The sequence below is a fragment of the Vulpes vulpes genome, chromosome 3 (assembly GCF_048418805.1).
Source record: "Vulpes vulpes isolate BD-2025 chromosome 3, VulVul3, whole genome shotgun sequence".
Taxonomy (NCBI): domain Eukaryota; kingdom Metazoa; phylum Chordata; class Mammalia; order Carnivora; family Canidae; genus Vulpes; species Vulpes vulpes.
In genome coordinates, this window is record NC_132782.1 from 96,675,383 (window position 1) to 96,702,089 (window position 26,707).

Here is a 26,707-nt window from a genome sequence, read left to right on the forward strand (position 1 = left end):
ACAGATCTTTTACATCGACTTTTGTGTTGTTGCATTTGATTCTTTATGTTAGATCTACGTCCACCACAGCACACACCTGCCTCCCTTTGCTCCTCACCCCATGAGCACAGGACCTTCCATAGGCAAGAGTCAGGAATATAAAAGAATAAGAGTCTCCATTCAAACTTCTCAGCATAACTTTTAAAAAGGATTTGGGCCACATAAATCACAAGCACATCTGAAGTCTCAGAAGGCAGGCAATACTAACATTAATTAAATGTTTATTGTGGCAGCATTTTTGGATTAGAATCAGATTTATAATGTGGAGAGTTTTATTTATGCTCTGCAAATCTGGGCAGTATAATCTGGGCAGTATAAAGCTGCCCAATTTATATATCTGAAACATAATTTTATCTCCAGTAATCCCCTGACAACCACAGAGGTTAAATTCTTGAAAAGTGTAGAGATTGGTAAAGCTGAAGACAAAGATTCAAGGGATCACTAAAAATAGAGAGTGAAACTCATCATAAGAAAACAAATTATAACTATGGATGGGAACAGATGTTAACTAGACTTTGAACTGTGGTGATCATTTCATAATATATACAAATATCGAATCATTATGCTTTATATACCTGGAACTAATGTTATATGGCAGTTACACCTCAGTAAGAATGAATGAATGAGTGAATGAATAAAAGAGAGCATGAAGGATAAAACTAGAAAAACTAGCAAAAAATAATAAATGATAATACATTTGAATGCTCTGTTACAAAAGTTCTAGAAGGCATCTATCTCTGAGTAAGCCAGATGTGCCAAGAAGCCCTGCTCAGTCAAGATAACCTTTCCTTGACTAAGTGAGAGTAAATACTCTCACTTGTTCAGGGAAATAAACTCTCCAAATTGTTCTTCGTTTCAGAGTTTTTGAAACAGGGCTTACTTGTTTGGAGCTCAATAGCCTTCACACCCGTTTTCTTTCTTGTTTTCTTTCCACAGGTCTTAGCAAAAGGCATGTGTCACCCCCTAGGCATCCTACAAATGATGACAACTCCTAAGAGCACATTTTTCTTAGGCCAGATCTGATACAGTGGACCTGGGTGGGGGTGAGAGGTATGAAGATATCACCCCAAAGACCAACCTCTTCCATCTTTGGAAAGAGAAGAGTGACTACTGTGCCGTGTTATGCTGTTTAAGGGGATCGATCTATATACCTGACCAGACTGCAAAATGCTCAAAGCAGGCATTCAAATATAAAAACTACATTAATTGAAAACTGTGGTGCAAAGGATTACGCTATGTTTTAAAGGACCATTGAGGCTTTTGTTATTCTGTCTCACTCTCATGACATACTGTTGTTCTCATCTGCGATTTGTTTGAGGCCACATCCCCAGCCTGGAATAGAAATCTCAATTATTGTAACAGTTTCCATGGAAACATATGATCTATTCGCTCTCATTTCCTCACCATTCCCCAATGACCCATTCTCCTACTTCTCCACCCCCAACCCCCACCCCTCATCCTTTCTGTAAGGCCTTCTGGCACTTCCATTTCTCAATCAAAAACTCTCCAACCTATATTGTTAATTGACCATAAAGGTGAAGAACTATGTGTACTAGATGCTAACCCCTGTGGTAACAAGGACAAGAATAAAAATGCATATTTATATGTGTTAAATTGGCACACAGGACCCAGAAATAAGCAAATGAAATGAACAAAATGTTTGCCTATGGAGGGCAGTAGCAACAAGGGGGACACAGAAAGGTGTGAACTTGGGTGGGAGCAGATTTCTCAGTGTTTATCCTTTCAATATAATTTTAATTATGAACCCCATGAACACATTGCTTATTAAAAATATAATGTAATTTTTAAAAACTACCCAACAGACTCATGTAATAAGAACCCCTTCTTCATTTAGGTCACATCCATCCTGATCAAGGCAATCCACTCATCTTTGGAATCTAAATGCCCCTAGTCTTTCTAGCACTTTAAATCTCTGACCTCACCCATTTGTTTTTTTCATCCCTAGGCTTCTAGATTCCTTCTTTCCTACCCAGGTTATGACCCTCTTCCTCCTCTGACTTCCTTTCCAAGCTGGTCTAGATGCCACTTTTATCCATTTATTCAATATGCTTTTACTGAGCACATACTCAAAGCAGTCTCCGTTGGATCTGCAGTGAACAACTCTCTTCTCAGAATCCTCGACTCCCTTATTAACCTTATGGTTTACTGATCCTACTCATCTCACCCTTAGCTCAAATCTGCCATGCACTTCTCCATGTCCACACCCAGCTGCTCAGAGAGTATTGGCAAAAAATCACACAGAGGCATGGCTGCTTTCATTACCAACTTCAGAGAGCTTCTCAGTAATTTTACTGTATTTTCCTACTGTCATTCTCATTTCATGCCCAAGCTCTGCAAACTCTGGGCCACAATTCAGATCACTTATTCCATCTCAGCAGATGACCCTGTGATCCACGGATAGAGAAAATCCGTGCATTCTGTCCAAACCCTGAGTGGACTCAATCCAGAGGCACTAGAAGTACAGCAGTGAACAGGTCAGAGAGGGTACTCTTCTCAAGGTGCTTAGGTCTTAGAAGAGAGACGAACCAATAAACAAACAAAAGGAATACCATCTAGTGATGATTGTTATGAGAGACAAGAATATAGCCGGGAATGAATGAGCAGCTGAGGAGATGGTCCAGGAAGGCTTCTCAGAAGAGATGTTGTCTAGGTTGCAATGGGAATTATAAGAAGGAACCAGCCAGGCAAAGCACAAAGGAAATACCATCACAAGAGCTCTAAGGAAGAAGGAGCTTTGTATGTTTCAAAAACCCAAAGACCACTGTGGTCAGAGCACTATAGGTGACAGGGGCAAGAAATTGAAGTTGTCAGGCAGAGAACTGGGATTAGACTGTAAAGAGTGATGTCAGCCCAGGACAGAGTGTGAAATTTACCCCGATGTGACAGGAAGCCATTGGAGAGTTTTAATCATAGGGAGTGCCTTGACCTAATGCAACTTTGACAAAATGACTCAAGCCGCTAAATGGAAAGTGTATTGATTACAGGGAACCAGAGTGGAAGCAGGGAGGCCAGCTAGGAACTTCTGCGGTGGTCCAGGTGGTATACAGGGTTTAGATTAGATACAGGGTTTAGATTAAGGCGGTGGTCCAGGTGGTATACAGGGTTTAATCATGCCTGAAGAGGGAGAGAAGTCAGTAAATGAGTGGCCTGCTTTGGAGAAGGATCTGTTAGGATTCGTGAATACGTTTCACACGGGTAAGAACAACTCCAGGACAACTCCCAGATTTGGGGCTTAGACTACAGAGATGGAGAAGAAATTGGTATTTTTCACACACTTGAGTTCATGGTATGAGATTTATACTAGACATGTTTGCAGCACACAAAGGGATTAAAAGACTTAAAACAACACTAAACAACTCAGGAATACTTATAACACAATCTTGACTTTAGTAAAACAGTGTCTCCCAGTATCTATAAAAGCTTCCAGAACCACTCTATGAGTCCCAGGGTCATCCTTCAACTCCACTGCTGTTTGAGAGGAATGGTTCCCATTCTTGGCTGCAAAAGGGATCTCTTCTGAAAGGCACATCAGATCATGTCACTCCTCTGCTTAAAAACTTTCAATGGCTCCCCACTGTGCTGTGAGTAAGATCCAAACTCTTCATCACAGCTCACAAGGCTTTGCAGGATCAGGCCCCTGTCCATCTCTGCAACCTCACATCCTACTACCTCGCCCTGTTCATGACATTTGGCCTCAACACCTTCTGATGGTGCCTAGTATGTACCAGGCCCTTCTCTACCTCAGGACCTTTGCACTTGCTATTCTCACTGCTGACAACATTCATTCCTGCTCTTGGAATGAATAGCTAGTGCATCTCATCCTTCAAGGCTCACCTTCTCAGATGGTCTAAGTGGGCCCCCCCTCTTGATTTGTTTGTGGCCCACAGCACACTATTCATTTTCTTCACGGTTTTTAAAAAAAAATTTTTTTTTTATTTACTTATGATAGTCACAGAGAGAAGGAGAGAGAGAGAGGCAGAGACACAGGCAGAGGGAGAAGCAGGCTCCATGCACCAGGAGCCCGACGTGGGATTCGATCCCGGGTCTCCAGGATCGCGCCCTGGGCCAAAGGCAGGCGCCAAACCGCTGCGCCACCCAGGGATCCCTTCTTCACGGTTTTTATTATAAACTACAGTGTTGTGTTTATTTCCTTTTTACCCTCTCCCTCATTGGAATGTAGCCCCACATGAACAGCAAATGTGCCTCCCTTGTCACCTGTCCTGGAGTGGGTGCAGCCCCCATACCATACCGTACCTTGCCAAAGCTTCCTTTCCCCAGCACCATCAGAAAGTTAAAATCCGTCAGTTTCATTCGGTCTCTGTTTCCATTGTTGTCAAGTTTGGATATGGTGTTGGTCGTCTTTTCTTCTGGAGCCTTGGTCCCCTGGCTGATCTTGGCTCTCTGGCAGAGGAAGCACACAGAAAACATCGTTAGGGTTTGAGGATGCCCTTGTAGGAAGCCACAGGTACATGTCGTGAGTTGCGGTTCCTGCAGCTCGCTGCCTCCCCCGGCCGGCATCTCAATGAAGAGCACGGCCAACATCCACTCCGTAAGCCTGACACCCTGAAGTCACCCTTGATGCCTCTGTTTCTCTTTCATCCATCATGCCTCAGCCACCACCAGGAAGAGTCCTTTCTTCCTCTTAGCTGTCTCTAGAATTCATCTGCCTTTCATTTTCACCACCACCACCTGCCATCATGTTGCACCTGGACAACCCACCATGGTTCCCCCCTCAATGGGCTTTTCATGCAACCAGAGCGAGTTTCCACTTCTTCATACCCAACCAAGTCACCACCTGCTTAAAATGCTTCAGTTGTGACCCACTAGGTTTGGGATAAAGACCTCGGTGCTTTCACTGGCCTACATGGCTCAGTATGATCAGATTCTCCAGCCTCTTATCACTTCTTGGACCCTTCCCTATAACCCAGATTCATTCTCCTTTCATTTCCCACTTCAGGCCCATTGCATCGGCTCTTGCTGCTCTGGGGATGGCTGTTGTCTCTTTTGCCAACTGAGTTACACCTGCTTCATGTTTCTACTTCCCCAGGGAAGCCTTCCTTGACTGTCTGTCTGGATTAAGTGTCCTTATTTGCTTCCTCCATCCATTTCACTTCCCATTTATACTAGATGGTAACTGTTCCCTTGTTTCCCCCAACATACTGGAAGCTCTGTGAAGGCACAGACTCTACCTCTGCAACTTCCCTAACAACTAATACAGTTTCGTGCTATGTGGGTAAGTGGATGGGTGAGGCCCATGTCGGTCCTCAGCATAGCAGGGGAGGGTCTTGCTGCTGTGAGCAGCAGAATGGTGGCTCAGAATGGAGCAAACTGGGACACTGGGTGGCTCAGTGGTTGAGCATCTGCCTTTGGCTTGGGTCATGATCCCGGGGTCCTGGGATTGAGTCCTACATTGGACTCCCTGTGGGGAGCCTGCTTCTCTCTCTGCCTATGTCTCTGCCCCTTTGTGTATGTGTCTCTCATGAAAGAGTAAATAAAATCTTAAAAAAAAAAAAAAAGAATAGAATGGCAGCAATGAGGAGAGAAGAGAAGGTCAGCAGTGAGAGCGGCAACCTCCAGGACTTTGTTACTGGAGTCGCCTCTAGGGCTAATAATCCTGATGCTGGTGTGGATAAGCAGCATAATTCTGAGGAAGTCATCAGCTCAGGATGCTCCTCTGCCTAGACATCCCATACTTCAGCATCTCTCTCAGAGAAAAGGCCAAAGGCCAGAGATGACCCAGCCCCTGTGTACCTTCTCTGATTTTGGGCCTCTTCTCCTTGCATCACCCTGGCCTCACTGCTGTTCTCTGAAAGCACCAAACACATCCTTGCCCCTGGGCCTTTGCACTTGCTGTCCCCTGTGCTTGGAGTTCTTTTCCACAGCTTCTTCACTTCAGATAAGACAGCCTTTCCCAGGGTGCCTGGGTGGCTCAGTCAGTTAAGCATCCACCTGGTTTTGGCTCAGGTCATGATCTCAGGGTCGTGGGACTGGGTCCCATGTCAGGCTCTGAGCTTAGCACAGAGTCTGCGTGTCCCTCTCCCTCTGCTTTCTCTCAAATAAAATCCTAAAAAAAAAAAAAGACAGCCTTTTCCAACACCAACATGCAGAAGCTCTCAGCAATCTCCATTCCTCTTATTTAGTTATTTTTCTCTGTATTCCTTATCACCATCCTACACACCTGATATTTACTCATTTCTTAATTTCTTATCTTGTCTCACACTAGAACATAAGCTCCATGAAGTCAAGGATTTTGTCTATTGTTTTTTCCCCTGATGTCTAGAGCAGTACCCAACACAGAGTGGGCACTTACCTTTGGTAAATGAACCTTTCTAAACTGCAGTCGCTTTTTCAAACAGAGATCAGGACATGAAAGAATGTATCTCAGAGTTCTTAGCACCATTCCTAGCACATACTAGGTGCTCAATGAATGGCAGCTATTATAGTTGTCCTATTATTCAATTGTCATTTTTTAAGGATTTTATTTATTTATTCCAGAGAGAGAGAAGGGGGAGGAGGGGCTGAGGGAGAGGGAGAAGCAGACCCCATGCTGAGCACGGAGCCCAACATGGGGCTTGATCTCAGGACACCAAGATCATGACCTGAGCCAAAACCAAGAGTCAGATGCTCAACCGACTGAGCCACCCAGGCACCTTTATTCAGTAGTCTTTTAAAGACAAAGAAGCAACAAACATTTTTTCAGGGTTTTGAATATCGTAAAAGTCTTTCATTCAAAAATACTCATCAAGTGCCTGCTATGTGCTATGATCTAGATGCTGAAGCTCAATCACAGAGACAAACAACTATGGATGCTCAAAGAATGTGCACTGCAGCAGGGACTGGGTCCTACACCTTGTATCCCAAGGATATTCTAGAGTTATTCAGGTCAACAACTTGATGTCAGCCGCAGAAACAGCATTTAGGGAGTAGAGAGCAAGACACACTTGAAGAATCAAACGCTGTTTAGTTTGGCCGGAGCACAAAATGCAAGGTCCATGTGGCACGGGATGTAGCCCAAAGGCAAGAAGGACCAAGTCAACCCCGTCAAGAGGTCAGTGCTGATTCTGAGTATGAATCTAGAGGCTCTAAGGTGGGGCACCTGGATGGCTCAGTCAGTTAAGTTCTGACTCTTGGTTTCAGCTCAGATCATGATCTCACAGTTATGGGACTAAGCTCCATATCGGGATCTGAGCTCAGTGAGGAATTTGCTTGAGAGTCTTTCTCCCTGTCGTCCCCACTCTCTCTCTCAAATAAAATTTTTTTTAAAAAAGGCTTTAAGGAGCCTATGGTATGATCATATTCCATTTAGAATATCACCCTTGGTCCAGTGAAAAGACCATTTGAAGGTGAGTCTGGGAACCATTAGAAAGAAATGACCATAGTCATCAAGGTGTGAGATGGTGGGGCCTGGCCTCAAGGGTGTCTGCAGTGCAGACAGAACAAAGTGGATGGACTTGGAGGTAGACTCATCAGAGCTGGGTGCAGCCTGGGAAGGGGATAAAGGATGAAGGGACGAGTCCTTAGCTTCTGTCTTGAGTACCTGGGAGGACAGGATGGCGGCACTTTCTACTCAGAAGAGAAGTGGAGGAATGACAAATTGGAGGTATGGGTAAGAGGGTGTGAAGACTCTGACTTGGGACACGCTGAGACTTCCCCTTCCCCACAGTGGCTTATGCTGCAAGGTTTATTTCTCCCTCAGGATGCATGTTCATGGTCATCATACCATTTGTGCTCCTGACAAAGTGTCCACCATTTTTCTTCTTTCTCTTTTCCAAATTACAGTGGAGGGCTGCCTGCGTGGCTCAGTCAGTTGAGTGTCCGACTCTTGATTTCAGTTCAGGTCATGATCTCAGGGTTGTGAGATCAAGACCTGTGTCAGGCTCTGTACTCAGCAGAGTCTCCTTGAGAGTCTCTCTCTCTCTCTCTCTCCTTCTGCCCCTCCCCCTGCTCAAGCTCTCTCTCTCTCTTTCAAATAAATAAATCTTTAACAATAAATAAAAATAAAAATTCTCTCTCTGTGTCTCTCATGAATAAATAAATAAAAATCTTAAAATAAATAAATAAATAAAATTACAGTGGATACACTGAAATGCATAAATCTCAAGCGTATAGTTCTATGAATTTTTAAAAAGCTTTTATTTATTTATTCATGAGAGACACATAGAGAAAGACAGAGACATAGGCAGAGACATAGGCTCCCCTGTGGGGAGCCCAATGCAGAACTCAATCTTAGGATCCCAGGATTATGACCTGAGCCAAAGGCAGATGCTCAACCACTGAGCCACCCAGACGCCCTAGTTCTATGAATTTAGACAAATGTATGCACCTATAACCCAAACCCAAATCAAGAGAGGAAACATTTCCATCATTCTCAAAAAGTTCTTCCCAGCCAATCCTGTCTCCCATGAACACAATCTCTGTTCTGATTTTGATTCCTATAGGTCAGTTTTGTTTGTTCTTGAACTTCGTTAAATAGAATCACAGAGTGTGACTTAATAAGGAATAGGTATATATTTCGTCTCTGCTCTTAGTTCCTGATGCAAAGCTCCTAAAACTCTTGAAATTTCCTGATAGGAGCATCTTTTATTCTAATGAGGACACTCTTGGTGGGCTCCTGGATGGGGGATTGTCACTGCACAGACCAAATCATGATGAGAGGCTTATAGCTTTCAGCCCCATCGCAGGGCTGGAGATTGAGTTAATAATCAATCATGCCTCTATGATGAAGCTTCCATAAAAATCCCTCAACTATGGAGTCTGAAAACCTTCCAGAATGGTGAATCCCAACCCCATGGGCGACGGAAGCTACTGTGCCCTTTTAGACCTTTCCCTATGTATCTCCTCGTCTAGCTTTTCATCTGAATCCTTTATCCTAACCCTTTTATACAATAAACCAGTTCATATAAGTGTGTCCCTGAGTTCTGTGAGCCATTATAGCAAATTATCAAATCTGAGAAGGAGGTAATGGGAACTCCTGATTGGTAGCAAGTCAGACAGAAGTGTGGGTGACCTGGAGACCCACCATTTGTGACTGGAGTCTAAAGGGAGAGCAGCCTTGTGGGATCAAGGCCTTAATCCATGGGGTCTGCTCTAACTCCAGGTATCGTCTGTGAATTAAATTGTCGGACACCCCATTGGTGTCCACAGAGGACTATAGAATTTCTTGGTGTGGGAAACCCACACATTTGGTGAAGCTCTGTAAAAAAGCCTGACAGGCTTCCCTTTACAGAATAAGTAGTCTTTGCATCTGGCTGCTTTCACTCATTGTCATGTTCTTGAAATTCGTGCTGTTCCATGAATCACTAGTTTGCCCCTTTGTATTGGTGAGCAGCGTTCATTGTTTATTTACACTCATCCATTCTCTTCTTGATGGGCATTCGTATCCTTTTCCTCTTTTGGGCTATTAACAAAGCTGCCGTGAACACACATGGTCAAGTGATTTTGTAGTAATATATGTTGATATTCAAGTGTCTCTGGGAGAGCCAAGGATTCATGCCCAGGAAGCAATGGCATATGTGGGTTTGAGATTGAGAAATGGTATCTAATCAGGAGACAGACATTTGTCGGTTACAGGCAGAAAGTGAGTGGTTAAAACAGGAGCTCATCAGGTAAACTGTAAAGAAGCAAAGTACCCAAGACAGAAGATGCACTGCCTTTTTTGGGTCATATCTTTCCATCACCCCAAATCCTCACGCTCTGGCCCCAGAGTTCTGTTCAAGATATCCTGGCTCAAGCACATTCTCTCCTTCCTCCCCATCCTGCTGTCTTCCCTGCTTCAGCACCACATCTCCCACCTTCTTTGAATCCTGACTCAGGACCCATTTGATCCACACACTGCATTCTCCAACCTGTGAGGATCCAAATCCTGCCCAACCCCTGGCTCCCAGTCCCCGTTCTGGGCCTCAGGGGGACACCTCAGGTTCCAGGACACTCTGCTGGAGAAGCATGAGTAAGGGAATCCAACTTCCCAGTTTCTCCATCTGACCTTGCTTCATGGACATTTTGTTTTCTGCCCTTTGAAGAGCTGCAAGTGGCCACTGGCTTCAGCCCTGAGTCCTGAGAGCAACCTTCCTTCCTCTGAATTTGGGACCAAAAACCCTCTTTCCCACTCTCCATCTCAATTTGCTTCTGTGCCTTTTCTCATAGGTATGGGCTATAGAACTGTAATGTCTGTGCCCCTATCAAAGCTATAGTTTGTGTCCTCTCCTCCAAAATTCACATATTAAAACCCTAACCCACAACGGTGATGGCGTAAGGAGATGGGGCCTTTGGGAGGCTATTAGGTCATAAGGGTGGAGCCCCTATGGGTAGGATTAGTGCTCTCATAAAAGAGGTCCCAGACGGCTCCCTCAGCTCTTCCTCCAAGGGAAGACACAGTGAGAAGAGAGCTGTCTAGGAACCAGGAAGGGGACTCCCACCAGGAGATGACCAGGCTGGGGCTTTGATCTTGGGCCTCCCCAAGTTTACTACAGTCCCCGCCATGCCCTACTGTCTGACACCAAGCTTTCCCCGCTGCTTGTTATCTGTCTGGTTTGTGACCCCTACACAGTGAACCTTTGGAGGACAAGAAGCCTGTCCTGTGTCCCTCTGAAAGTTCCCTGATCCCCAGAGCCTCAGACCTAGCAAATATTCCATCAAAAAGCAAACATTCTAAAATAGACGCCTAAATGAAAATTATCCTCTATCTTGCTGGGCTGGATATGTCTTCAGAAACAGGAATACACTAATGGTTGCCTTTTTATGTCTTGTAATTTAGAGCTCTAGAACTCGGGGCTCAAAGAGAAAGCTAATGGACTGCACTTCTGAGCCAGGAGCCCTGCCTTTTTCCAGACTGCACCGGAGGGCAGCAGAGGCACCTTGGGAGCCAGTCTCCAGGGCTGCATTTTGAGTGATTAGTATCTGCCATGGTTTGAACTAGAGACTCCTCTGCAACCCCCAGCCCTATGAGGAGCTCCTACAGGCACCCCAGTACCAAGCAGCAGAGGCGAGGCCTCAGTAGGCTTTGAGTCCCCATAGATCCCTCCTGATCCTGAACTGGCCCTCCCAAAGACCAGAAGGAATATGTCCCAAGCTTTATTTATTCCAAGGGGAAAGCTGATAATGACAATAATGGCCTGACAGTTGAATGCTATGACATGCCAGACACTGTTCCAAATGCATTCTCTCATTCGATCCTTAGAAGCTAAGAAGTGTTGTGATTCCCCCATTTTAGAGACGGGTAACCCAAAGCTCAGAGAGATAAAGTAACTTGCCTGCAGTCACCCAGCAAGAAACTGGCAGAGCCGGATTCAAATCTGAGCAGCCTGGCCCTGGGACCATACAAATGGAATAGGCTTCATTGCATGGAGGAGGCTCAGGTGTCTCGCCAAGACCCCCCCTGGCATGCTCCTCTCTACAGCTGGGGCTCCTTACCACTCACACCTGCAGCTCTACCTGCAGGGCTCATTCTCTAGCTGCAGGAGCAAGCAGAGGCTAGTTAAGCTGCAAGCGCTGGCTAGTTAAGTCCCCTAAAAGCAGCCACCAGCTGGAACAGAAGTTAAGCTGGTGGATAATACTGCAATTTCATGTGCCCCAATTGGGACCCCCACCCCTACCCCGAGGCACACATCAACTCCCAGAGTTCTCTGGCGAGGTTAAACCCCGGCTGCCCACGGTGCTAACCTGCTTCATCATACACACCTTCCCAGGCCTCTCTGCCCCTTCATCAATGATGCTTCCTGGGACCACCTCCCAAAGAAACTCCCTGCACTTGAATCCTTATGGTATGTGGCTGGGGGAACTCAACCCAGGATAATGAGCAGCTAGCTATGGGATGTTGCTTAACTTCTCTGAGATTCAGTTTCCTCATCCGTAAAAGAAAAACGGGGATGCTAATAGTATCTGCTATTCAGGGGTGTTGCAAGGGTTAAATACATTGATGTTTCCAAAGCACTTAAAATAATAAATGGCACAGAGGAAGCATTTTATTATATAAGAAAATTCGAAGACTGTCCAAAAGCCCAATCCAAACCATCCAAGATGCAGTTTTCCCTTCGTTGACCTATAGACAAGCCCGTGGTCAGACAAAAGCCCCCCCAGACCGAGCCAACTCTGACATTCTGAAACACACCACGGACAGTACCTACACCAAGCTCACCCTGCCATGAAATTCTATTACCCCAATGCCAGCAGCTCGATTTTACCGTCACTCAGAATTTCTCCACATAAGAGGCTTGAAAGTAATTTCTGAGTCATTCTGGGTGCTAATTGGTTATTGCACAGGGATTACATTTCTCACGTTCAAGGTCAACTGAAATTTCTCTGTGTGTCTGAGAACAATTTTCGGTCTGTTGGAAACATTTTTTTAATCAGCAACTATGGTACAGAGCAATTATAATTCAGGCATAAACAAGCGTTTGCAGGCTCTTGCTAGAAATAAACGGATGCATTTTGTTGCATGCAGATAAAACAGTCCTTTACTGAAGTAAAGGAAGCCAGTTACTGGCCCGGACAAAACGCTATGTTCATGCAGGAACTGTTCTCCGTGGCATCCTGAAATGTCATCCTAGCTGCCCTAGGATGGAAGAAAGCATTTTGCAAACTGAGACTCCATTTTATTTTTATTTTTACTTTTTTTAAGATTTTATTTATTTATTCATGAGAGACACACAGAGAGGCAGAAACATGGGCAGAGGGAAAAGCAGGCTCCCTGTGGGGAGCCTGAGGCAGGACTTGATCCCTGGACCCCAGGATCATGCCCTGAGCCCAAGGCAGCCGCTCAACCACTGAGCCACCCAGGCGCCCCAAGACTCCATTTTATATGAGGAAAGAGTGGCCTTGTTTTTTGTTGTTGTTTTTTTACCCACAACAGCATATTTTTTAACATAGCAGCAAGTGGGCACAATTTCATCAAAACCTTGAGGGAAGGGGGCGCCTGGGTGATTCAGTCAGTTAAGTGTCTGCCTTCCACTCAGGTCATGATCTTGGGGTCCTGGGATCAGCCCTACATCTGGCTCACTGCTCAGGGAGGACTCTGCTTCTCCCTCTGCCCCTTCCTCTGCTCTCTCTTTCTCTCTCTCAAACAAATAAATAAAATCTTTTTTTTTTTTTTTTAAAGTTGAAGCAAAGAGATGGAAGGTATTCTCTGGAAGGACTAACCAACAGTGTCCAGTTCTTGGCTCCACTGCGTGGGATGTCCATTTACCAGCTCCTCTGGGCTTGAGCCAGCTCTGCAGCAATAACCTTCACTTATCAAGTTCACTGGAGAATGACTGATAAGCCCAAGGCCAGTGTGTTTATCCCACTTATTTCCAGGAAGGGATATCCCCTGGGTCAGACCCATCACCACAGTCTAACTTTTGTGCAGGGTCCAACAAGGGTCAATGCTCAAGTGCTATTTCTGTCAAGTTGAGGGGGAGATGAACACAGATCTTGGGATAAATGCTAAAGCCCTTGCCATCGCTGGCACAGCCCTTCTACTGTGATGACCAGCTACTTCCTCAGCCTTATTTGCTCCCTCTCCTCTACCCACACTGGCCTTAAGTTTCACATGGTTGCTATATAACTCCCCACCCCAGGGCCTTTACACAAGCTGTCCTCCCTGAATGGAATTTCCTTTTCCCCTTCTCTACTCAGTTAACTTGCAGCATTGTTGCCTCAATCACACCCTCCCTGTCCTCTCGTCCTTCCCCTTCATAATTCCCAGAGTAGCACAGACCTCTCTTTCACAGAACTTTACCTGGTCATGATTTTTTTTATGTGCCTGTGTGATTATTTGATGAATAACTATGACAATAATCTATTTCATTTTAGCTATTTTATGCAATTTTTTCAGAGTTAGCAGGCCGTCACTGTTTATCTAGAATTGATGATTTCCCATCAGACTCAGTATATTGAGTTCGTACAAACAAAATAATGTGTTTTCCCTTATGTAATGACTTTAAAATCACTCAATACACATGTAATGAAAGAATTCAAACTCATCTTCCCTAAAACATTTTCTTTGTAAAACCAGGATGTGCCCTACACACCAGCTACTCTCACACAGCTGAAAATGGGATCTAGTAGTCCCACAGAAGGGAATGGGCTTAGCTGAGGTAGAAGCGGAGCTAGATAGTAGCCCAAGGTTAGGGCCAAGGGTTCTTCATCTTCAGAAGATATACCCATCGGTATTTTATGAAGTCAGCAGCATCATCGATTCCATTTGTTCACAGTACAGCACTAACCCACCAATAGATCCAAATCCAGATTCTATCCTTGGCCTCAGTGATTCAGCCTCCAAAATGGAGCACTCCCCTATCTACTTCTTTCTTTCACCGTTACTACCATCCCAGCCCAAGCTACCATCAAAATGACCTAAGAAGTGAAGGAGAACTTCCAGGGAAAAGTGAAGACAAGGAGGCAGGAATGACTTCACAAAACAGGGTACATTTGGTTTGGGTTTTGTAGGATACCAAGGGGTTTTCTGGGAGACAGAATAACGTTGCAAAGGCATGCGGTCATGAAAGGCCTTGATAGAAACCGGCACAGAAGTGGACTCAACCAGTTCCCACTGACATAGAAAGAAAGACCTCTCACCTCGAATTTCTGCCGTAGTTCCTCATTGCCCTCACTTCCTTCCGGCGGCACAGGTACATTGAAGTACTCGCCTTCCTCCTGGCTCAGCAACTTAAACCTAAAGGGAGACAGGGAGATGAGATAAATTCTATGACTGTACTTGATATTACTTTGCTGGTTAGGCTAAGGAGAGGAAGACTACAGACATCTGTATCTTAAAGAAATGTGTTGAGGGTTTTTTTTTTCTTTTGGGGGAGGTGTGCACATGTATGTTTGTAACCAGGTATACTACATAATTTTGTAACTATTCCACAGTTTTCAGAAAAAAAATGAATGTTCTGGATGCATTTATAGGATGTAATGTGCTGGCCCTGGCTCCATCTCTCTCTCCATACACACAGCTTTTCTTAGTTCTATCATTCAATACTGTATGTGTTTACCTCCTTTTTGTCCACTAAGTGCTTTCTTATTCTGAAAGAATGCTATGAAGATCTCCCATGGTCGATGGATTCTTATCACATTCTCCCAGCATCCTGGCACTCGCCAGCATTTGGATAACTATAGACTTGTCTCCATGATGTTGTTTTCTCTGCACACACCTTCCCAAAGTCCCCTGTATTAACCCCTTGAGAAATGGTATCCCTAAATGGGTAAGTACACAGCCCTGGAGTCCAACTCTGCCTGGGTCCAAATCTCACCTCTGCCCTTGCCTCCTTGGATCAGTAGATAAGCGAGCTAGGCTCTCTGAGCCTCAATTTTTCTCATCTATAAATTACAACAAGAGGGTTTTTTCAGGGGCACCTGGCTGGCTCAGTCAGTAGGGCATATAACTCTTTTTTTAAAAAAAGATTTTATTTATGTATTATTTGAGAAAGAGAGAGAAAGCATGAGCATGGAGGTGGGGCAGAGGGAGAAGCAGGCTCCCCACTGAGCAGGGAGCCCAACGTGGGGCTCAATCCCAGGACCCTGAGATCATGACCTGAGCCAAAAACAGACACTTAACCAACTGAGCCACCCAGGCACCCGCGCATGCAACTCTTAATCTCAGGGTCATGAGTTTGAGCCCATTAGTCATAGAGATTACTTTTTTAAAAAAGCCTTTTTCGGGATCCCTGGGTGGCGCAGCGGTTTGGCGCCTGCCTTTGGCCTAGGGCGCGATCCTGGAGACCCGGGATCGAATCCCACATCGGGCTCCCGGTGCATGGAGCCTGCTTCTCCCTCTGCCTGTGTCTCTGCCTCTCTCTCTCTCTCTCTCTATGTGACTATTATAAATAAATAAAAAATTTTTTTAAAAAAAGTCTTTTTCATAGGATTACTGTGAAGCTGAGATATGTTGATATGGTGACTCATGTAAAATGATAAGCACAGTGCCTGGCATTTAGTAAGTGATAAAAGAAATCATCAACATCATTATGGATATTGACATTATCCTCATAAACAATATGGCTTCAGTATGTTTTCAACCACAAAGATGTTTCCGTCTACTCAAAGGATAACACAAGAGTGAGAAACGAAAAAGGCATTCCAAAGACATCTGAGTCGCTAGAAGGAAAAAACATCCCGGAGCTCCTCACTCCCAAAGAAAGACTTTCTAACTCAAATCCACAGTTCTCAGAATGATTTTTTCCCTCCATTCACAAAACTTCCTCAGCAGCTTCTAAAAATAGGAGAGGTGATTCAAAACAGGGATTATTTGCGCCTCTCCGCCTCCACATTTAATATTCAATTGTCCTTTTCCCAATTTCCCAAAGAAATACAAAAATAAAAGAACATCTGTATTTTCGTTGGCAATCAAGAAGGGTGCTATCCACACAGCAGGGACTTCCAGGAACTCCCACAAATTAAAGTAATAGTAAGAAACCATGGAGCTGTGGTTGGCCAATGTTATCCGCCTTTGTGGATTTTGCTAAATCTGGACATTATGATCCACTTCATGTTTTTCATTATATCAAGTCTCTTTTTTTAAATAGTATATTCACTTTAAAAAGGAAGCCAACAGGTTACAAGTAAAAAGTACTGTAAAAACATAAACGGTTGCAAATCAGAGTTACCCAAGACCAAGGAGATAGCGTTGCTCACGGAAGGCTCTGAGACTACTGCCTGCCCCTCCTTGTGAAAATGAAAGATCAGCCAGCAGCGGAAGTAGAAGAATGTTAAGGGTACAGCAACAGCTGCTAAGACTTTCTCTTTGTGGTAAACTGAAGGTTTGAGGGAGCACTGGCCAAAGGATAGCTTGGCCTGAGTGCACTTCAGGATTATTAATGCCCCAGCCAGGTGCTATCTAAACCATGAATGGTCTAAGCCACTTTGGAAACAACAGATCAAGGGGAACTGACCAGCCTGACCAGTCCATGGGACCCCCAACAGAACCCCACTAACAACTCTAGGCCAGACCCCCAGGGACTAGATGACAGTCACCAATTCTGATCCATATTCAGGAAGGATGGGGCATGTCATGGTGCCCTCGCTATGTGTGCTGGAACCAGTATATGTCACTACTGCCTCTGAATTAGGACTTGCGTCCGTTAGAAAAGAAACGCAAGGACTCCTTCCAACTTTGAGTTGCACAAAACCAATATGGGGAAAATCCCTCCAATAGGGCAGAAGGGCTGCCTGTTGGGCAGCTGTTTCCAGCTGTGGATCTCTCCAAAATAGCTACAGGGAACAGGATCCCTATTCTGACAAAGAAAACTTTCAAAAACTACAAAAGACTCCTTTTTCCCTTCATCTGATTTTGAAAAATTAAAACTGAGACACTCATCATTTCTGTGCTCATCTATCTATAAGGATGGGCAGATGCAGAAAAATAACAGTATGTATGAAAAACTCAGTCAAATAAAGAGAAACAATGAGAAATCAGATAAGTACCTCCCATGAAATAGAACTATTGCCAAAAGACAGAAAATTCTGAAAAATACCTAGTTCATAGTTTCAATGAGATTCAAGAGGCTAATGCATATTTGAAAAGGGAAGAATCTGAGATTAGAAAAGGCCACTTTCAGAAGAAACATGCAATTACTAAATTTAAAAATCCACTGGAGACAACAAACACTAGGTTGCATAATTCAGATAACAATTAGGGAATTAGAAGACAAACCTGAGAAATTTTTCTGGCAGTTGAATCTGATATTTATTATATTTATTAGAGTTGACCTGATGCTTTATATGCCATTAAGAAAAATGCATATTACCAAAATTAACATACAACATGAAAGGAGGGAATATCACAACATATACATCAGGAAAGTCATTATGATCTGTCTTATGTAAAAAGTTCTTATAATTCAATAAGAAAATGGCAGGCAAAAAAATCAGGACATAGTCATTTATAAATACAAACAAATGGCAATATACAAATGAAAATATTCAACAATATATATATGATGCTGAAATTATGTAAATATGTATAATTAGTAACAAAATATGTATAATCTTAGCATTCTATCTTTGAAATTTACAATACCAGATGTTGACAAGTGTGGGTGAAATGAAAAGTATCACACAGCACTGGTGAGAATGTAAATTGAAAAAGATTGCAGAACAGTTTGGCAAACACTGTAATAATACATATGTTCTCAAAGCCATCGATTCCAAGATTAGGAATTTCTTAGGAAATAATTAAAGCTATGCACAAAGGTTTTTGATGCAAGTATATTTACTGTAGGATTATTTATATAGGTATTAGGCACTACACATCTTATAATAAGAATATGATTCTGTAAATGGAGGCAGATCTATAGGGCTATATGAAAATGATGTTGCCCAAGATTACTGAATTATAAGGAAAAGTGTTCATATGCATTGTTAGATGAAAAATGCAGGCTGCTGCACAGTATGCACAGTAAAATTTCATTTTTTGTTTCATATACACACTTGAGTGCACACACACATATACACATACACAATACATACACACAGAAGAAAACCTCTTAAGTAGTATCAATAGTGATATCCCTGGACAGTGGGATTCTGGATAATATTTTGTTTTCTTACTTATGTTTTTCTAATAATTATTCAATTAATGATAATCACTAACACTTACTGATTACTACTGACTTACACTATTTTAGTATCACAACAATTCTATGACATAAATACCACTATTATCTCCAAATGAGAAAAGGAATCAGAGGCAAAGTAACTTGCCCAGGGGTACACAGCTAGGAAATGGAGAAGCAGAGATTCCAATCCAGTAAGTCTGAATCCAAAGCCTTAGTTTTCTGGGGGGGGGGATGGGGCTTGTAATAAGACCAAAATGACATCACTAGTAATAACAAAAGAAATCTTAAAGAAACATAATTTTATTTTATTTTTTAAATTTTTTTTATTTATTTACGATAGTCACACACAGAGAGAGAGAGAGAGGCAGAGACACAGTCAGAGGGAGAAGCAGGCTCCATGCACCAGGAGCCCGATGTGGGATTCGATCCCGGGTCTCCAGGATCGTGCCCTGGGCCAAAGGCAGGCGCCAAACCGCTGCGCCACCCAGGGATCCCAAGAAACATAATTTTAAAGTAACAATGATATAATAGTTATCTGTTTATAAGAAGAATAAAAAGAATGAAATGGGAAAATAAGAAACCTCTCAGAATCAGAAAAATCATGCTGGAAATGTGGCAATTATGGCCATAAATATTATAATATTTCCCTATGGAAAAGAAGAAAGACTTCTGAATCCTTCTGGATTCAGGTTGGCTTTTGGGTTTTTTTCAACCCACAACACACTGGTTGTTATACCAAACCAAAGAACTCAGGTTAAACATGAGAAAATGGGCAGGATCCACGAGGAAAGAAGTATTTACCACTCTGCAACCAAAGGAGACAAGTTGAAAGGTCAATCAGATGTCATCATTCCTTGGCTCCTCAACTTACTCTGGGCAGAAGACAATGTTCCTAAAAGGCCTGCATGGGATCTGCCACGCCCCCCTCATCCTGCCAGTCCTTGTTTCCCACTGCTACTTCCTTTGCAGATCCAGCTCCAGCCATACAGGTCAATTCCTTAACCCTCAAACCTGCAGGGACACTCTTGCCTCAGGGCCTTTGCACTTGCTGTTCTCACCATCTGGGACAATCTCTCCCTAGACTTCCACATATGTACTCTCTCACCTCCCTTCAGGTCTTTGCCATGTGTCACCTTTTCAGTGAGTCTTTTCCTGGGAATCGTTTTAAATAAATCAGAGTATCACCCCCACAAACACCCCCAGCATTCCCTACCCTTGTTTTTTGTTCAATTTTCTCTATAACATTTATTTTTAATTTTTTTAAAGTAAGCTCCATGCCCAGTGTGGAGCCAATGCAGGGCTTGAACTCATGAAACTAAGATCAAGACTTGAGCTGAGATCAAGAGTCAGATACTTAACTGACTGAGCCCCTCCAGGCGCCCCTCTCTATAACATTTATCAGCCTCAAATGTTCTATTTTTTACTACTCGTTTTTGTTCATTTTAAAAGATTTTGTGTATTGTTCTCCATATAAAAAGAAATCTCTACAAACCCAAAGATTCAGCACACAGCTACCTGCTATGTATATTCACTGAAGAAATGCCAACAACAAGGCAAAAATCACAGGCAAAGAGTATTAACTGTGACAGACATAAGTCTGTGTTGATATAAGTCATTTTGGAAAATAAGTCTTGAAGAGCTACGTAGTTGATAATGATGCCACATACAAATATGGCAAAAACCATCAGAGATGAAAGAAAATGTTCAAAAAAATGTTACTAGGAGAACCTTAGCAAGCACCATACATTTTGGTCAGATGAAACAAATTTAAAAAATAGGAAAGCATAAGAGATCTGGATATTATATTAAAATGGAATTAAGAAATATTGAAATGCATACCCTACAAGTAGTAAAGGTAATCTTTTTATTGAAGTGTCCACAGAACATTTAGTAACACTGAACTAAACTAAACTGAAAAGAAGAAAGAAGAAAGAAAGAAAGGAAAGAAAGAAAGAAAGAAAGAAAGAAAGAAAGAAAGAAAGAAAGAAAGAAAGAAAGAAAGAAAAGAAAGGAAGGAAGGAAGGAAAAGAAAGAGAAGGAAAGAAAAGAAAAAAGAAAAGAAAAGGAAAGGAAAGAGAAACGAAAAGAGTACAGGCCATATTCTCTGACTATAAAGTACTAACACTGTCATTTGACATTAATAATGAAAAATGAAACAAAAAGCTAACATCAATGGTTTCCAAAATGCCCAAATAAAGCCACACTTCAAAGGAAATTAAAAACACAATTGCAGAGCCTGAGCAAGGAATGCAACATATCACAGCTTGGAGGAAATCTTTATTCCCTCCGATGCTTGTTCTTTATTCTTGAAGAGCAGAGTCCGTTAAGAGAGGAAAAATAAATTAGCAAAATGTTAAACTGAAATTCACAGGCAACCACCCCACAAATGCACAATAAAGAAGAAAACTGAAACGGAATTGATACGTAAATCCCAGAACTCATTCTTTGCAGAAAAATAAAGCACAGCAAAACAGATGAACCCCTGGAAAACAAGGGGAAGGAAAGGAGACAGCAGAAACAAATAAAATTAGAAACAAAGGAGTGGGTCTGATGACAGACGCAGGGCTGGTGGCAAAGTGGCAGATGAGGGGCCTGAGGCTGGCGTGCCACATCTGGGAGCTCTCACAGCTGCCTTCTGCCTTTCTGTCAATTTTAACGCAACACAAGAGCTAGGAGAGCTCATCCCCTGCCAGATGGGGAAACTGAGTCTCAGAGATGGGATGTAACTCACCCAAGAGCCCACAGGGACAAGAATCCAAATTTCTAGAATTTGATGCATTTACAATCAAGACAGCATCATAGATATCTTGGCTCTGAATCTGAAGAGGGCTTTTATCTGAAAAATCCAAAGAGGGCTTTTATTTAGCAAAAGTTCCCTCCTATAATTTCATCAATTTCAAAACTCTCCTAGGAGGCAGGTGGTGGATGCTGTAATTAGCCATAATAGAGTTGTAACCACTGAGAAGGCTGTAGTACAGAGAGGTGAAGTGATTCACCTGAAGTCACAAAGCTTCCATCCACATAGGAGAGCCAAGGTCAAAACCCACCCGTCTACCCTCTAGGCCACTGCCAACTCCTGTACCAGGAGGCAAAAAGGGATATGCATGTGCTTAGGCCCTAGCATCCTAAAGACCTGGACTCAGACTTAAGCACCATCACTTACAGGCTGTGTGTCCTTTTACACAGTGCTCAGCTACTCTTTTTTTTTTTTTTTTTAAGATTTATTTATTTATTCAGAGAGAGAGAGAGAGAGAGAGAGAGAGGCAAAGACACAGGCAGAGGGAGAAGCAGGCTCCACACAGGGAGCCCAATGTGGGACTTGATCCCGGGTCTCCGGGATCACACCCTGGACTGAAGGCGGCGCTGAGCCCCCCCGGGCTGCCCAGTGCTCTGCTACTCTGATCCTAGGAACAACGCTCCATATAGAACTAGCAGGAGAACTGAAAGATGATGAAGTGTGCTTGTGGGGATATTACAGGCTTAGTCCTTAGCCCTCCCTGCACTCTGCTATCTGCTTCCAGGGAGTAGATAGGGCAGGCACCAGCCCAGAAAGGAGTGGCACCTGTGGGAGAGAGCCTTGTCCATCTGGGCCTGAAGAACCACGAGAAGTGAGCAAAGATAGGGTAAAAGCAGAGGGGCTTTGCCCACCCAGCCTTCCCTGTCCTGCACAGAGACCTACATGGAGGGCCACACATCACAGCAGCAGACCAGGGAGGGATACAAGGAGAACTCAGACAGCCCTCCTTGCTCCCACACAGGAAACAGAAATGACGGCTCACACAAGCGGCCTGGGGTAGGTCAAAGAGGCAACAGGCCAGGCCCTGGGACGCTAGCAGGAAGCCAGAAATGATGCTCCAAAGCTGTGGGTGGGGGGCATCCCACCTCAGGGGGCACGGGTTCAAGGACCAGGCAGGAGGATCTGCTGCTCTATAGCAGTGAAGCCCAGAAGGCATACCACAGGCTGGAGGGTCCCCTTCTCACCACCAGGAGGTCACAAAACTGTATAAGAAAGTCTGGATGCATTATAGAAAATAAAGAGGCTGTTACTGGGTATCAATGTGTGACTCTAGGACCTGGAAAGTGATCAGCTCAGAGCCTGGCATCCAGTTAAAAGTCAATAAGTGGTAGCTATTGTTGCTGTAATTATTATTATTATGTTCTCTCTCCTGTCTCACGAAGACCCCCTGGGGATCAGATATTCCTTGTCTTTAACCTCTTTACGCCTGACTTAAGGAGGAAGGAACACGCAATCTGCTGGTAGTGCTAATGGCAGCATGCAAAGTCAGATCATCCATATGTTAAGAAAAATTACCCAAGTTTTTATCATGAATGGATGTCATACTTTGTCAAATGCTTTTTTTTTAATCTATTGAGGTGATCATATGGTTTTTATCTTCTCTCTTGTCAATGTGATGTATCCTGCTGATTAATTTGAGAATACTGAACCACCCTTGCTTCCCCAGGATAAAGCCCACTCAATTGTGGTGAATGGTTTTTTTAATGTATTGTTGGATTTGGTTTGCTAGTATTTTGTTGAGAAGCTTTGAGCCTATGTGACACTTGGGAAAACGCCAAGAAGATGGCAGTGTGACCTCTTACCATCAAGCGATAACATTTTCTAATTAGTTATTTCCTTCCCCACTACTACTTGTTAAAATTACTATAACTTAGTACTGTTACTTATAATCCACAATCCAGGAAGGCCCAGACGGCTTCCTAGCTCTGCAAAGACAAAAGCTATACTTTTAGATAGTCTTCTAGTCGGGGACTCCTGGCTGGCTTCATCAAGCATGCAACTCTTGATCTCTGGGTTGTGAGTTCAAACACCAGGTTGGGTGTAGAGATCACTTAAAAATAAAAATCTTAAAAAAAAAAAAAAAAAAAAAAGTTGTTCCAGTCTGGTAGACTGCCTCCAAGGCTGTGATTTCATTGCCCTGTTTAGCAGTCAATTTTACCTCTAACTTAGGAAAGTGACTTCACATTCCTATGTCTCTTGACATACCAACATCAGCTTGTCAAACCTTCAGAATCAGCCAGTGATGTACCTGGCTTCCTCATTCATGAGCTGAGTTAAGGAAAACTGTGACAAATGCTCATTACCTATTTTTTGAGAATTCTGTTGTTAACCATTTGTGATCTGTGCTTCAACACATCTTATTACTACTGCTATTTTTTTTTAAAGATTTTTATTTATTCATTTGACAGAGAGAGAGAGAGAGCACACCCAGGGGGAGTGGCAGAGAGAGAGGAAGAAGCAGGATCCCCACTGAACAGGGAGCCTGACATGGGGCTTGATCCCAGGACCCTGGGATCATGATCTGTCCCAAAGGCAGATGCTTAACAGACTGCCAGGTGCCCAACTACTACAAAATTTTTTTTTTTTAGATTTTATTTATTTATTCATGAGAGACACACAGAGAGAGGCAGAGACATAGGCTGAGGGAGAAGTAAGCTCCCCACAGGGAGCCCAATGCAGCACTGATCTCAGGACCCCAAGGTCACGACCCAAGCCAAACACAGCCGTTCAACTACTGAGCTACCAGGTGCCCCCCACTACTACTATTTTTATATGCACTTGGCTTCCAATCTCCTTCACATCTGTTATTGATCAGTTACTGATGTCATTTCTTACCCTTCCAGAAGTTACGCTCCATGAGGGCAGGTCTATCTTATATATCTGATGGATCTCTAATGACTGGAATGGAATAGAAAGAGACTCAGTATCTATTTGAATAAAAGTCTGTGATACATATAGGGGTGCCTGGGTGGCTCAGTCAGTTGAACATCCCACTCTTGGTCTCATCACAGGTCATGATCTCAGAGTGGTGAGATGGAGCCCTCTCCCTCTGCCCCTCCTTGTGCTCATGCACTCTCTCTCTCTCTCTCTCAAATAAATAAATGAGTCTTTAAAAAACAACAGGGGATCCCTGGGTGGCGCAGCGGTTTGGCGCCTGCCTTTGGCCCAGGGCGCGATCCTGGAGACCCGGGATCGAATCCCACATCGGGCTCCCGGTGCATGGGGCCTGCTTCTCCCTCTGCCTGTGTCTCTGCCTCTCTCTCTCTCTCTGTGACTATCATAAATAAATAAAATTAAAAAATAAAAAAAAATAAAAATAAAAATAAAAAACAACAACAAAAAAGTCTAGGATAAATATGGAGGAGAGACAAGGAAGTTGTACGGTGAACAATGGAAAGGATATGTGGCCTGTTGATACATTCTCTTTCTTGCTAAACCAGTTTGACTTTTATTTTCTTTCACTTGTAACTGAAAAAGCCCTGAATGAAACCATTCAGAAAGGAGACAATTTCTCTTAAAGAGATAAGAGCAGCCACTAATCTCTGCTTTGCCCAAAGCTCTGGTACCAGATTGGACTATGTATTCAGACTCTTTTACTTAAATGACAGTGAAACAAACCATTGTACCAAGGGGGCTCATCCAGACTCTTCACTGGGAATACTGAGCAAGGATTTTTTGCTATGGGAAGGGAACAAAGCAAAGACTGTGGAACAAAGGAGAACTGCAGCTGACCATGACCGCAATCTCCCAGCACCTCTGTGGCCAGGCTTGGTAGGCAGTCCCAACAAAGGAGCATCTTCATACAGGGCCAGAATCTGACCGTGGACTGCATCTATCTTTAGGGTATATTGTGAAACCCATTTTAGTGCCCATGGGGCCAGTCAAGACATGCAACTGTGTAAAGCTGAACAGATATAAAGCAATAGAAAATAGTGAAGACTATGGCAGACAGAAAATCCATGTCCTGTCTGAAGGAGGCATTAACTAACCACTCACCTGTTCTCAGCTGTAGCCTTCTAGGTCCAGTACATCCAGATACTTTTTTTTTTTTTTAAGTAGGCTCCATGCCCCAATGCAGGGCTTGAACTCGACCCTGAGATCAAAACTTGAGCTGAGATCAAGGGTCACACACTTGGGGCACTTGGGTGGCTCAGTCAGTTAAGCGTCTGTCTTTGGCTCAGGTTCTCCCTCTCCCTCTGCCCTTCTCCCTGTTCATGTGCACTCTCTCTCTCAAATAAATAAATAAAATCTTAAAAAAAAAGAAGAAGAATTGGACACTTAACCGACTGAGCCACCCAGATACCTGCCCCCCAAAGTCCAGATTTTTATGGAAAATGTCCTGATTTTCAAAATACAAACCACTGATTTTTTTTAAGTACAAGGACCAAACAGATATAAAACATATCTGTGAGGCAGATCCAATCTACCAGCCATCATTCTGTGTGACTCTGCATTAGTATTTCACTTTTAGGAGAAAAAGAAAAACATCTTTCTTCCCATGTTTGCTGGATCAAGCTGTATGGTAGCTTTCAAAGCAAAATCCTGCTTACCAGCCATCAACACCAGCTTTCTGCAGTTCAGAAATCCCAAACGACAAAGATCCCATGAAGTCATTCCTGCTGGTCAGATCCCAATCCCAAATCTCTACAGACAGTCTTCTGTCTTTGTCCGATTCTTTCAGTTGGCTGCAAAGCACAAAAAACAAGAAGTCAGTGGAGGTTAGGTTACAGTGATTTCTCAAGCAGATGAAATGTTTAAGAGGACAAGGCCCGAAGATAGGAATTTTTTAAGATTACAAACTGTTGCAAGAAACATATTCTGTTTCCATCCTGGGAAGTTCCCCAGGGAGGGAGAGCTTCTCCAGTTCGACAGCCTGTGGCTTAGCAGGATGGAGAACCTGAGCCAGCTCCGATAGAAACAGTTCTAGCTTCTGCTACCTTACATGTTAGTAGGGCTCAGGATGTTCAGGAAACCATATTGCCACAGTTGCTATAGCAAATGTGGATACCAATGATATAAATGCATGAGTGTCTGCACACATGTGAATCACCATGAGGCTGAGGACATGCATGGAGGAAGTAGTCTTGTCGGGGCCGGTCAGGGGAAACTGCCTGTTCTGAGGCATGTCCTCGACTGCAGCCGAGATGTGCTCCCAGAGAGAGGAAACAGGGGATGGGGCTCCCACAAGGAATTATGTTTTTGGGCCATAGTCTCTGGAGTCAGTCTGTCAGAAGCCAAATTGCCCTTGACCCCATATTTGCCAGGGTATTCTGGCCATGTTCTTTAACCTCTTGAAGCACCGTTGGTTAAATGGGGA

General features: G+C 43.5%; 1 protein-coding gene across 3 annotated transcripts in view; it reads right to left on the reverse strand.

Moving 5' to 3' along the window:
• PRKCB (protein kinase C beta) overlaps positions 1–26,707 on the reverse strand; it is a 331,008-nt gene that overhangs the window by 83,079 nt on the left and 221,222 nt on the right. For all 3 annotated transcript variants that reach the window (XM_025983772.2, XM_025983771.2, XM_072751337.1), the window contains exons 7-9: positions 25,941–26,075; positions 14,614–14,710; positions 4,315–4,461 (exon numbers count right to left, since the gene is read on the reverse strand). In XM_025983772.2, the coding sequence (XP_025839557.1) occupies positions 4,315–4,461; positions 14,614–14,710; positions 25,941–26,075 (379 nt within the window). The remainder of the gene's footprint in view (positions 1–4,314; positions 4,462–14,613; positions 14,711–25,940; positions 26,076–26,707) is intronic.